This window comes from Ranitomeya imitator, chromosome 4, assembly GCF_032444005.1.
Source record: "Ranitomeya imitator isolate aRanImi1 chromosome 4, aRanImi1.pri, whole genome shotgun sequence".
NCBI classification, from domain to species: domain Eukaryota; kingdom Metazoa; phylum Chordata; class Amphibia; order Anura; family Dendrobatidae; genus Ranitomeya; species Ranitomeya imitator.
This window is the reverse complement of record NC_091285.1, coordinates 431,613,753-431,626,203: the sequence shown is the minus strand read 5'-3', so window position 1 is coordinate 431,626,203 and position 12,451 is coordinate 431,613,753. Positions and strand designations below refer to the sequence as shown.

The 12,451-nt window shown below is 41.9% G+C and overlaps 1 protein-coding gene across 1 annotated transcript in view; it reads left to right on the top strand.

Moving 5' to 3' along the window:
• The window catches only part of ZNF592 (zinc finger protein 592), a 100,519-nt gene extending 89,111 nt beyond the window's left edge, over positions 1 to 11,408 (top strand). The window contains exons 9-10 of the mRNA XM_069765548.1: positions 9,201 to 9,348; positions 10,100 to 11,408. Coding sequence (XP_069621649.1) covers positions 9,201 to 9,348; positions 10,100 to 10,546 — 595 coding nt within the window. The 3' untranslated portion in view covers positions 10,547 to 11,408. The remainder of the gene's footprint in view (positions 1 to 9,200; positions 9,349 to 10,099) is intronic.
• The last annotated feature ends 1,043 nt before the right edge of the window (positions 11,409 to 12,451 follow it).

The following is a 12,451-nucleotide window of genomic DNA, read 5'->3' as shown; positions in this document are numbered from 1 at the left end:
TCAGGGCTAGGTATATTTATATGACAAGTATAACTCTTTCCATGTGCTCTTAGCTCTTCCTTGACACAAAACTTGAAGTATTGATCCTGCTCAAGTGCTCCACAGCTCTTAAGGAGGTATCGCATTTCCGCATTCTAATGAATATTGCTTTGCTTAGCTTAAAGGGTTATTCAGAAAATCACAGTGTGATCTTATATTAATGTAGACATATATTTATTAATTTGTACCAATATCACTCCTTTTTAAATCTGCTCAATTTTGCACATAAAACCCCCGTAAGGGTGGCCCTCCAGGCTTTATTTACCCTACAGTTGCCATTGGAACTGTCTTCTAGTAGTTCAGTTGGCCCTGGTTGACCATGAGCAGGGCAATCTCACTCAGCTGACTTTTTGGGAATATTTCTCTGATGTGTCTACAATGGAACTTCTACTGTGAGTGATGATGTTATGGAAAGGGCAGAGCCTCCATCAGAGTGCAGAGAGCTCATTCCTGAAGGCAGAGGTGTGCATTTGCTGGTAACTAAGAAGTGATGTACTGCAGGATGGTCTGTATACGGGGTGGCTGAGAGGAGAGATATACTTAGAACACTGTGTAAAGGGCACTGAGAAGAGAGAGATACTGCAGGATGGGCTGTATACAGGTGACTGAGAGGAGTGATATATTGCAGGATGGGACTCTGCAAAAGAGGGGTTGAGGTTAAACTGTGCATGTCTCCTAGTGTGGAGGGACTAGTGATATGAAACTGCAAATGTCTGTGCAAATTACAAAGGATTATCTTTTGACATCAATAGTGGCATTTGCAGTTTCACAAAATTGATCTGTCCACAGCAGGCAAAAAACAAAAGTCCCCACCACCGTTGTGGAGGAGTGCAGGGGAGTTGAGTTCCGCTAGAACAAGCTAATGATGTAAAACCAAAGTACAGCTATAATGATGGCTGAAGACCTGGAGGGATAGTATACAGGGGCAGACAATGCACAGAAGCATTAGGTGAATTCCACACTTAGCGTAACGATAACTCAGAGGTCAGGAGTGCACAGGAGAGGGAGGGGGTGTACAGCACTGAGGAGAGCAAAATGCTGCTGGAAAATGTAGTTTTAGCAGATAAAGATAAGACCACATATTCAGTTATGGGGCAGATAAAGATTAAAAAAGGCGTAAAGGTACAATAAAAATTATGATGTTGTTAGTCTGTATGTTAACAATAAGCATGCATTTACAGTGTTTTGTGAAAAATAATGCGATTTTGGGAATAATCCTGTAATATTATTCTACTCATGAGTATAACTGGCAATACTAAATATGTAAAGACGGGGTAATCCTGCGTTCCACAGGAGTCAAGCTGTGTGTTACTACTGCTGTCTCCTGAATACACTGGACAGTACCCACAGGAGCATTATGACAATGCAAGAACCATCATGCTTATGACTGCTATCATTCGATGTTGATGGGTTAAATACAGCACGGTGGCTCATTGGTTAGCACTAGAGCCTTTCAGCTCTGGGGTACGGAGTTAAAATCTCACCAACACAACATGTGCAAGGAGTTTGTATATTCTCTCCGTGTTTGGTGAATTTTTTTTCCAGGTTCTCCGGTTTTCTCCCACGCTCTAAACACATACTGATTATGAATTTAGATTGTGAGCCCCGATGGGGATAGCGATGATATCTGTAAAGCACTTCAGAAATGTATGCCTCTGTATAAGTGAGTAAAATGGATGCCTTACAAAATGTGCAATCATTCAGTATACTGAACGAGGTGACAAATTTCCTTTTAATACATTTCTTTATAGACTGTCATTAGCAAGGCTTCTAAAATTGGTTATACATATAATATTGCTGTCTAAATTCCCCCACAAACATGCATGTCATGCTATTGCCTGTCTGATATGACGAAATTTAACAATGAGTCTCGAAGGTGCATATGAACCAAAGGTTTGAAGTGTTGTGAATGGACACATGGAGTAAGTTTGATGTGATTATATGGCAACTACATTTGTACAGTAACGGTCAGTCTACATGGAGCGACCAGTGACCCAATACGACCGCTGATCTGTAATCTTCTTTCAGCGGTCGTTTAAATGTCTTCTTACACAAGCCAAACAAAGTAGAGATGTGCACAAAGCGATCTGTAATACAATGTGTCCGTATAGTCATGGTGCACTTTTGACCAGTCACTGGAAAGCAACAAAAAAACGATAGAAATGTGAAACAAATAAAAGAAAAACTCTCCCAGTTTCATACCTATTCAGTGCAGTTCGATGTGGGCTCCATTTGTTGCCCTACACACATCCAAACGATAGTGAAGTTCTTGCCACACACGGGACGTCCGGTGTAACAGAGTGAATAACGTCTGTGATTCTCTGTGTTAAGTGATTAATGTCGTTGATACGTTCAGTGTACACCTGTTGCTTCACATAACCCCAAAAGTAAAAGTCTAAGGGCGTCAGATTCGGGGATCGTGGTGGCCATGGCTTGACAGAACCCCTGCCTATCCACTGCCGGCGGAATGTTCTATCCAGGAACTCAAAAACAATGGTGGTGTAGTGTGGAGGAGCGCCGTCCTGTTGAAAGATGACACCTTCTGGAAATTGTGGCACTGCATACAATTCCAACATGTTAAGATACATGTTTGCCGTCACAGACCGCTCCGTGAAAAAAACTGGGCCTATCACATTATGTGAACATATATTCCCCTTAAAAACACTTATTAATAATAAATATTAAAAAACACTTACCCAGTGAGAACAACTAGGGTTAGATACCCAGATAACTAACAAAATATTGACAATTTGCATATAGATATCCTACCGTAGACCTACAATCGACCCTGCCTGGCTGTGGAGGCAGGCACCCTAAGGAACAATTTTTTGGCGCCCCCACTCAACGTGGACTATCCCTCACTTCCCTGTTACAGCCCTATATATATAGGTTGGAAAACAGTATCAAATAGAATAGAAATGAAGAGTCTTTTCATAAATCCAGAAACACTTGGTGGCCGGGCGGGTGACATCACTTTCACCATTATTGAACTTGTCAAACCAACAATTAGAGGGGACCTCTACAAGATTATATGGAGACGGGAGGTGGAGTGGATATTCAGATTGCAATCCCTCTCCCCGAAAGGATTACACGAATGTCTCTCATATGCATGCTTTATTTAATTTGGATTATTGGTGGTATTGGTCCTAAGGCCTTTGTGTATTTAACTTTTTTGACCTGATACAAGTTTCTACATGAGCCACATTGAGGGTCTGTATATTGTTTTTCTCATGGGATAGGTGTTTTTAATATTTATTAAAAAGTGTTAAGGGGAATATATGTTCACACCACATGTTCACTTTAGGGGTGTTGCGTTCGTACTCAACGTAGTTATGAGGATGTTCAGCAGCCCATATTCGGACATTATGGCGATGATCATGTCCACAGATATGAAAGGTCGCCTCATCGCTAAACACAATCTTCTGCAAAAATCTTGCATCATTGTCGATCTCATGAAGCATATACACTGCTCAAAAAAATAAAGGGTACACTAAAATCCTACATATCACTGAATTAAATATTCCAGTTACAAATCTTTATTCATTACATAGTGGAATGCGTTGAGAAGAATAAAACCTAAAAATGATCAATGTAAATCAAAATTACCGTATATACTCGAGTATAAGCCGACCCGAGTTTAAGCCAACCCCCTTTATTTTGCAACAAAAAACTGGGAAAATATATTGACTCGAGTATAAGCCTAGGGTGGAAAATGCAGCAGCTACCGGTAAATGCCAAAAATAAAAAGATACCAATAAGAGTAAAATTAATTGAGACATCAGTAGGTTAAGCGTTTTTGAATATCCATATTGAATCAGGAGCCCCATATAATGCTCCATACAGTTCTTTATGGCCCCATAAGATGCTCCATATACAAATATGCCCCATATAATGCTCCATGCAGTTCTTTATGGCCCCATACATGCCCCATATAATGTTCCATGCAGTTCTTTATGGCCCCATAGATGCCCCATATAATGCTCCATGCAGTTCTTTATGGCCCCATAGATGCCCCATATAATGGTCCATGCAGTTCTTTATGGCCCCATAGATGCCCCGTATAATGCTCCATGCAGTTCTTTATGGCCCCATAGATGTCCCTTATAATGATCCATGCAGTTCATTATGGCCCCGTAGATGCCCCATATAATGCTCCATACTGTTCATTATTGCCCCATAGATGCTCAAAATAAAGCTGTGCCACATATAATGCTCCATACTGTTCATTATTGCTCCATAGATGCTTCATATAAAGCTGTCACATATACCGTAATGCTCCATACCGTTCATTATTGCCCCATAGATGCTCCATATAAAGCTGTGCCACATATAATGCTCCATGCAGTTCTTTATGGCCCCATAGATGCCCCATATAATGGTCCATGCAGTTCTTTATGGCCCCATAGATGCCCCGTATAATGCTCCATGCAGTTCTTTATGGCCCCATAGATGTCCCTTATAATGATCCATGCAGTTCATTATGGCCCCGTAGATGCCCCATATAATGCTCCATACTGTTCATTATTGCCCCATAGATGCTCAAAATAAAGCTGTGCCACATATAATGCTCCATACTGTTCATTATTGCTCCATAGATGCTTCATATAAAGCTGTCACATATACCGTAATGCTCCATACCGTTCATTATTGCCCCATAGATGCTCCATATAAAGCTGTGCCACATATAATGCTCCATGCAGTTCTTTATGGCCCCATAGATGCTCCATATAAAGCTGTGCCACATATAATGCTGCTGCAATAAAAAAAAATGACATACTCACCTCTCGTCGCTGCCCGCTGCTCCTCAGCGTCCCGTCTCTCCGCAGTGACTGTTTAGGCAGAGGGCGGCGCGCACATTAATACGTCATCGTGCCCTCTGACCTGAACAGTCACAGCAAGAGGATGGAAAAATGGAGCGGCGGGTGGAACGCGGACAGGTAAATATGAAATACTCACCTGCTCCGGCAAATCCCTGGCTCCTTCTCCCAGACAGATGGTCTCCGGGCACTGCAGCTTCTTCCTCTGTCAGCGGTCACTGGTACCGCTCATTACAGGAATGAATATGCGGCTCCACCCCTATGGGAGTGGAGTCCATATTCATTACTTTAATGAGCGGTACCACGTGATCGCTGAACAGAGGAAGAGCTGCGGCACCTGAAGACCATGGGACAGGCAGGGGACAGCGCCAGGAGCAGGTGAGTATGCGACAGTCCTCTCTCCCCCTCATCCGCCGACCATGACTCGAGTATAAGCCGAGAGGGGCACTTTCAGCCCAAAAATTTGGGCTGAAAATCTCGGTTTATACTCGAGTATATACAGTAATATCCCATGGAGGTCTGAATTTGGAATGATACTCAAAATCAAAGTGGAAAATCAAATTACAGGCTGATCCAACTTCAGTGGAAATGCCTCAAGACAAGGATGTTCAGTAGTGTGTGTGGCTACCAAGTGCCTGTATGACCTCCCTACAACGCCTGGATATGCTTCTGATGAGGTGACGGATGGTCTCCTCAGGGATCTCCTCCCAGACCTGGACTAAAGCATCTGCCAACTCCTGGACAGTCTGTAGTGCAACGTGACGGTGGATGGTGCCAGACATGATGTATATAAAAATAAAGATTATTATTATTATGTCCCAGATGTGTTCAATCGGATTCAGGTCTGGGGAATGGGCGGGCCAGTCCATAGCTTCAGTGCCTTCATCTTGCAGGAACTGCTGACACACTCCAGCCACATGAGGTCTGGCATTGTCCTGCATTAGGAGGAACCCATGGCCAACCGCACCAGCATATTGTCTCACAAGGGGTCTGAGGATCTTATCTCGGTACCTAATGGCAGTCAGGCTACCTCTGGCGATCACATGGAGGGCTGTGCGGCCCTCCAAAGAAATGCCACCCCACACCACTACTGACCCACTGCCAAACCGGTCATGCTGAATGATATTGCAGCCAGCAGATTGCTCTCCATGGCGTCTCCAGCCTCTCACGTCTGTCACATGTGCTCAGTGTGAACCTGCTTTCACCTGTGAAGAGCACAGGGCGCCAGTGGCGAATTTGCCAATCCTGGTGTTCTGTGGCAAATGCCAAGCATCCTCCATGGTGTTGGGCTGTGAGCTCAACCCCCATCTGTGGACGTCGGGCACTCAGACAATCCTCATGGAGTCAGTTTCTAACCATTTGTGCAGACACTTGCACATTTGTGGCCTGCTGGAGGTCATTTTGCAGGGCTCTGGCAGTGCTTCTCCTGTTCCTCCTTGCACAAAGGCGGAGGTAGCGGTCCTGCTGCTGGTTTATTGCTTTCCTACGGCCCCCTCCACGTCTACTGGTGCACTGGCCTCTGGACACTACGCTGACGGACACAGCAAACCTTCTTGCCACAGCTTGCTTTAATGTGCCATCCTGGATGAGCTGCACTACCTGAGCCACTTGTGTGTGTTGTAGAGTCCGTCTCCTAACACGAGTGTGAAAGCACAACCAACATTCAAAAGTGACCAAAACATCAGCCAGAAAGCATTCGTACTGAGATGTGGTCTGTGGTCCCCACCTGCAGAACTACTCCTTTATTGAGTGTGTCTGGATAATTGCCAATAATTTCCATCTGTTGTCTATTCCATTTGCACAACAGCATGTGAAATTGATTGTCAAACAGTGTTGCTTCCTAAGTGGACAGTTTGATCTCACAGAAGTTTAATTTACTTGGCATCATATTCTGTTGTTAAAGTGTTCCCTTTACTTTTTTGAGCAGTGTGTATAATATATAATATTACACAGCACACAGTTGTGGTCAAAAGTTTACATATCCCGGCAGAAGTTTTGCTTTCTTGGCCTTTTTCGGAGAATATGAATGATAACACCAAAACGTTTTCTCCACTTATGGTTAGTGGTTGGGTGAAGCCATTTATTGTCAAATTACTGTATTTTCTTATTAAATTATGGTGACAACCAAAAACATCCAAATGACCCTGATGAAAATTTCACATACCCCATTACTTAATACCATGTATTGCACCTTCTAACATCAGTGACAGCTTGAAGTCTTTTGTGATAGTTGTGGATGAGGTTCTTTATTTTCTCAGATTATAAAGCTGCCCACTCTTGGCAAAAAGCCTCCAGTTTTTGTAAATTCCTGGGCTGTCTAGCATGAACTGCGTCCTTGAGATCTCCCCAGATTGGCTCAATGATATTGAGGTCAGGAGACTAAGATGGCCACTCCTGAACCTTCACTTTGTTCTGCTGTAGCGAATGACAGGTAGACTTGGCCTTGTGTTTTAGATCCTTGTCATGTTGGAACGTCTAAGTATGTCCCATGCGCAGCTTCTGGGCTGATGATTGCAAATTTGCCTCTAGTATTTGCTGAATTAATCTTTCCTTCAACTTTGACCAAGCTTCCTGTGCCTTTGTATCTCACACATCCCCAAAACATCAGCGATCCACCTCCGTACTTTACAGTAGGAATGGTGTTCCTTTCTTGACCTCTCTCCAAGTGTAACGTTTATGGTTGTGGACAAAAAGTAAAATTTTGGTCTCATCACTCCAAATTACCTTGTTCCATACGTTTTGAGGCTTGTCTCTTTGCTGTTTTGCATATTGTAGGCAAAATACTTTGTGGCATTTGCGCAGTAATGGCTTTCTTGTGGCGACTCGACTATGCGGTCCATTTTCTTCAAGTGCCTCCTTATTGTGCATCTTGAAACCGCCACACCGCTAGTTTTCAGAGAGTCTGGTATTTCAGCTGATATTGTTTGTGGGTTTTTCTTTGCATCCCGAACAATTTTCCTGGCAGTTGTGGATGAAATTTTCGTTGGTCTACCTAACCGTGGTTTTGTTTTACAGAGCCTCTGATTTTTCTTCTGTTTTATACAGTTCAACTACCTTTTCCCGTAGATCTGTTAACAATTCTCTTGCTTTCCCCATGACTCAAACCAGAAATGTCAGTGGCTGGATGAAAGATGCAAGAATCTGTCTGGATCCTAGAAACTTACTCCGCTTTTATGCACACACACTGATTACAAGCAAACAGGTCAAGATGTCACCTTTAGTAGCCATTCAAACCCATTTGTGTCAACTTCTGTGCATGTTATTGTGCCAAAATCTCCAGGGTATGTGAAATTTTGATAAGGGTCATTTGGATGTTTTGGGTTGTCATTATGATGTAAAAAGAGAAAACACAGTAGTTTGACAATAAATGGCTTCACTCAACCACTAACCATAAGTGGAGAAAAAGTTTTGATAATGTGTGTGTAAACATTATAAATTTGAACATGGTATGTAATGACATTATGGTCTTCAATGGAGAATTAAAAAGAAGAGGTTGAACAAGGAAATGACATCATAATTCTTTTTTTAGTAATATATCTTTGTTAAGCTCTATGGATTTACAAAAATGCTTGAAGAAAACCATAAAAAACACGAGTATTTTCCACTGTGTTTTTCTGCCAAGAGATGCAGAAACCTTGCAGAAATTTCTGCAATTACTCAACAAATGTCCCACAATACTAATTTGGCACTTCACAACATTTTAGACAACACACGGAAAACTTAGTACGAATTAACCCCTGAGCCCAAAGAAGAGGACCAAAGATTACCGAAATATATCTTATTTTATTGACAAAAATTTAAACAGGTATGGTACATAAAATACAAAAAATACCCAGGGGACCAGAATAACACCCTCAATCCTATTGCACAGATATATGCCACAGAACATTTTTTTTTATTTTATGTACCATACCTGTTTGCTTTTAATTTTTGTCAATAAAATAAGATATATTTCAGTAATCTTTGGTCTTCTTCTTTGGGCTCAGGGGTTAATTCGTACTGAGTTTCCCATATGTTGTCTAAGAAATTTCTGCAAGCAAATACGCATCACGCGCACATAGCCTTAGTGTCAGCAGTACTTGTCACCTGTGGACCTATAGTGTATAGAGCATTTTCTAAATTTGCATTTGATGGACCAGAGGGGAACAAAAACAGCTATTGTATTGTAAATAAACCTTTAATATATTTTTCAGTAAATTTGCTTTAAAATTAGTTGTTTTTTATGACCTTTACAATGAAATAAAAAAGTGGCTGTATTGCCCCACCTCTGTTTGTTTGTTTTTTGTTAGAAAAGCTTGGATCACTGCTACTAAGAATAAATTACATATATTATGTCTCTTTCAGCTATTGCACAGAGAAGCCTACTTTTGCCAAGCCGTCCATGCTGGCCAATCACATCATTTTAATGCACGGCATCAAAAACCCCGAACTTACTCAGATGCCCTCTTCAAAGTCCACAAATACGCCTGCAGAACGTGGAGCTCAAGAGCAGGTGCAGTTTTTGTCTTTTTACATGATATCATAAATAAAACATGAATTTTAGAATAGAGGATGTCTAAATCAGTTTATCATCAGAAGCCAAAGTTTGAAAGTTCATTACTTTTGATGTTCATTGAGAAAATGATTCACAGTTCGTCCAATCTAGGAATGGGGCGTGCTGAGCTGTCGGTATGGTGATGGACAGCTCAGCCATCCAATCGGATGCTAGGGCATGCTGAGCTGCCAGTGTCTGGAGTGACAGTTTAACCTTCCAAGCAGGACCAGGGTGTGTCGGGGCTTCATCCATGTGTCTCTTGTCCAGAGTTACCTGGCTATTTAACCAGCTTTCTGCCTTTGATTGCTGCCAATCGTAGCTTTGCTCATGTGTGTGCTTGCTCAGTTCTCCTTGTCTGGTGTTTACTGCTTGACCTGGGATTTGTCTTGACCATCCGTTTGCCTTGCCCTTTAATCCACCTTCTTGGAATATTGACCTCTGACTGTATCCTGAGTACACCTTCGTCTCACCCCTCTATGACCTACTCTCTTGGCTTTTGACCACCCAGCCTCATGGCTTATCTATGAGTAGTGACTACTTCACAAATTATTTTTTGGGGGGCCATCCACAAAATGGAAAACAACAATTTCTTCCACTTCTGATTTATTATTAAATGGATATTATTACATTGTGGGTAAAATATTTTGGAGAGTAAAATGAGTAGCACAAGATTTCATTTGCTTTCTGTTCCTTTGTCTCCGTTATCTAGACTGCTGGTACAAAGAAAGCAATCAAAAAGGAGCTTGAGGACTCTGATGCGCAAGATGGTCCAGATGCGAAGAAACTGAGAGCAGCGTATAAATGTGCAAAGTGCAGCTTCACTGCAGACAGCAGCAAAGAGTTTCTAGAGCACATACCTCAGCACAAGAGCGACAACTCAACGTGCCAGTGTGTGCACTGCGGCTTATGTTACACTTCCCAGATATCACTCAACAGACATCTCTTTATTGTGCACAAGGTCAAGGAAGAAGAGGATGAGGAGCAGCAAGCAAACCCTGACGCAGAAAAGCCGTTTCCAAGCGCCAAGTTGGAGCAGTCATGGGAGTGTGCCCACTGTGATTTAACCTTTGATCTTCAGAGCGCGCATGCTGCTCACATCCGGACTCACAAACCAAACCCCGATAACCGACAGAAAACAGGATCCCCAAAAGCGTAATAAATACAGGACTTCAACAGAACATATGTGATTAAAAAGCATATGTTAATGACTGTCATGGGCGAAACGAAAACTATTTTTACTGAGAAACTGGGAGGGATGTTCATTTAAATTAAAAATAATAGTAATTAATAGTAAGGGTACTGTATTTGTTTCTGTGGACTGTTAAGCGTTCATTTAGGACACGTTTACCCTTGTACTTAGACTGGAAAGGCCCAGCAATAGGAGGGGGACAGCAGAAAGACAAAAAGGGAAAGTGTGAAACGTGAGTTTGTTGTTTGTTTTTCCAGTTCTTTAACACCAAGTCTTCTCATCTCTACTCCAATATCCCAGTATTCATGTTCAGTTCGGTTTGATCGATTAATCTGTCTTTTGAAGAGATTTGTATGTTTGTGTAAATGAAAGCTGTAAACGGTCCATTTCAATTTAGTTTTTTTTTTCTTCTGCATTATGGTAGGATTTTAAGCACTTAAATGATGCAGGACTTTATACGTGGTTTTGTACATTTCAGAAAAAATATATATTTAAGTGGTTATTCTGGAAAGAAACAAATATTATCACCTGCATTATAAGGGATGACTTGCTGATTTACTGGTGGTATGACTGCTGGGACCACCAGTGATGTCAAGATTGGTGCTTTAGAACCTAGAGAATGGGGCTCTGTAACCCCATTCTGAATGGAGCAGAGGTACGCATGCATTCTATGGTCTATGGGCCTGCAGAGTGCGGACCTAGTGATTAGAGTTGAGCGAATTTGTTCTAGTTCCCTCTTATTCGGCAAGCTATAGGGCTTACCGAATAAGCTGCAGGGGGAACCCGGATACCTGGATCGCGCTGGCTGATCAGCGCCGCAGTTCCATGTGTCGCGGCTGGGTCAGAGTCACAGCACATGCATGGAGAGCCCAACACACAGGCTCTCCATGCATGTGCTGTGACACAGCCGCGACACATGGAACTGCAGCGCAAATCAGCTGATCAGCCGGACACAATCCAGGAAGCCAAACAAATGTTCTCAACTCTACTAGTGATCAGCAAGCTATACCCTAATCCTTGCATAGGGGATGACATGTTGGGAAATAACCCTTTACATTGTGCAGTCATATCCAAATAACAGACAACTTAAAAGATAGAGGATGGCCAAAGGATTGGAGAAGGCAATTCACAGGAAACATTTCAATTACATGAACACAGGTGGAAATATTCTTTGGGGTTTTATGGCAGATTTACGAAGTGACTTTATAGAGGACCTTTCAGCTCATGTCTGAATTTGCAAGTACTTGCACTTTTCTCTAAAATGGTGCTCTGTTAACAGCCACAAAATAACTAGGTGGGAACATGCAGGATAATGGGAGGAAGACCGCTCATTTCTTTGTTTAAAGAGTATATATCACCAGTCTCTGGCTACACTCTTAATGGAAAAGTAGGCAGCCTCAGACTGGAATTTTTTTTCTAAATATCACATTTTCACAAATAGGTTCCAAGCATCTCTGATGTCCTCCTAAAGGACCCCCGCCAAATGTCTGGTCTGAACTTCCAGGTCATGGAAGACCCAGATTGGTGATAGGTACTTTTTAAGTTTTACATAGTTTTTACACATTTATTACATAAAAAAAACTAATAGCCAACCTTCTAACTCTTTAGTATCACATTTCATTTTAAACGGTATTTAATTTTATAGAATTGTCTACTTATGGAAACCAAGACTTTGTGACTCTGCAGAAAGACTGTCCAGTTTTTTTTTCACTTTATGTAAGATTATGACATGGTTCTTAAAAAAGGGCTCATTATTCTATAAAAAAAATACAAAAAAGTATCAATTCAGCTCACCACTTATGTGTTAGAGATAAGTATCCCAGGAGACTTCCAGGGTAGACAGTCGGTGGTGTGGGTGTGATACACGGAGTA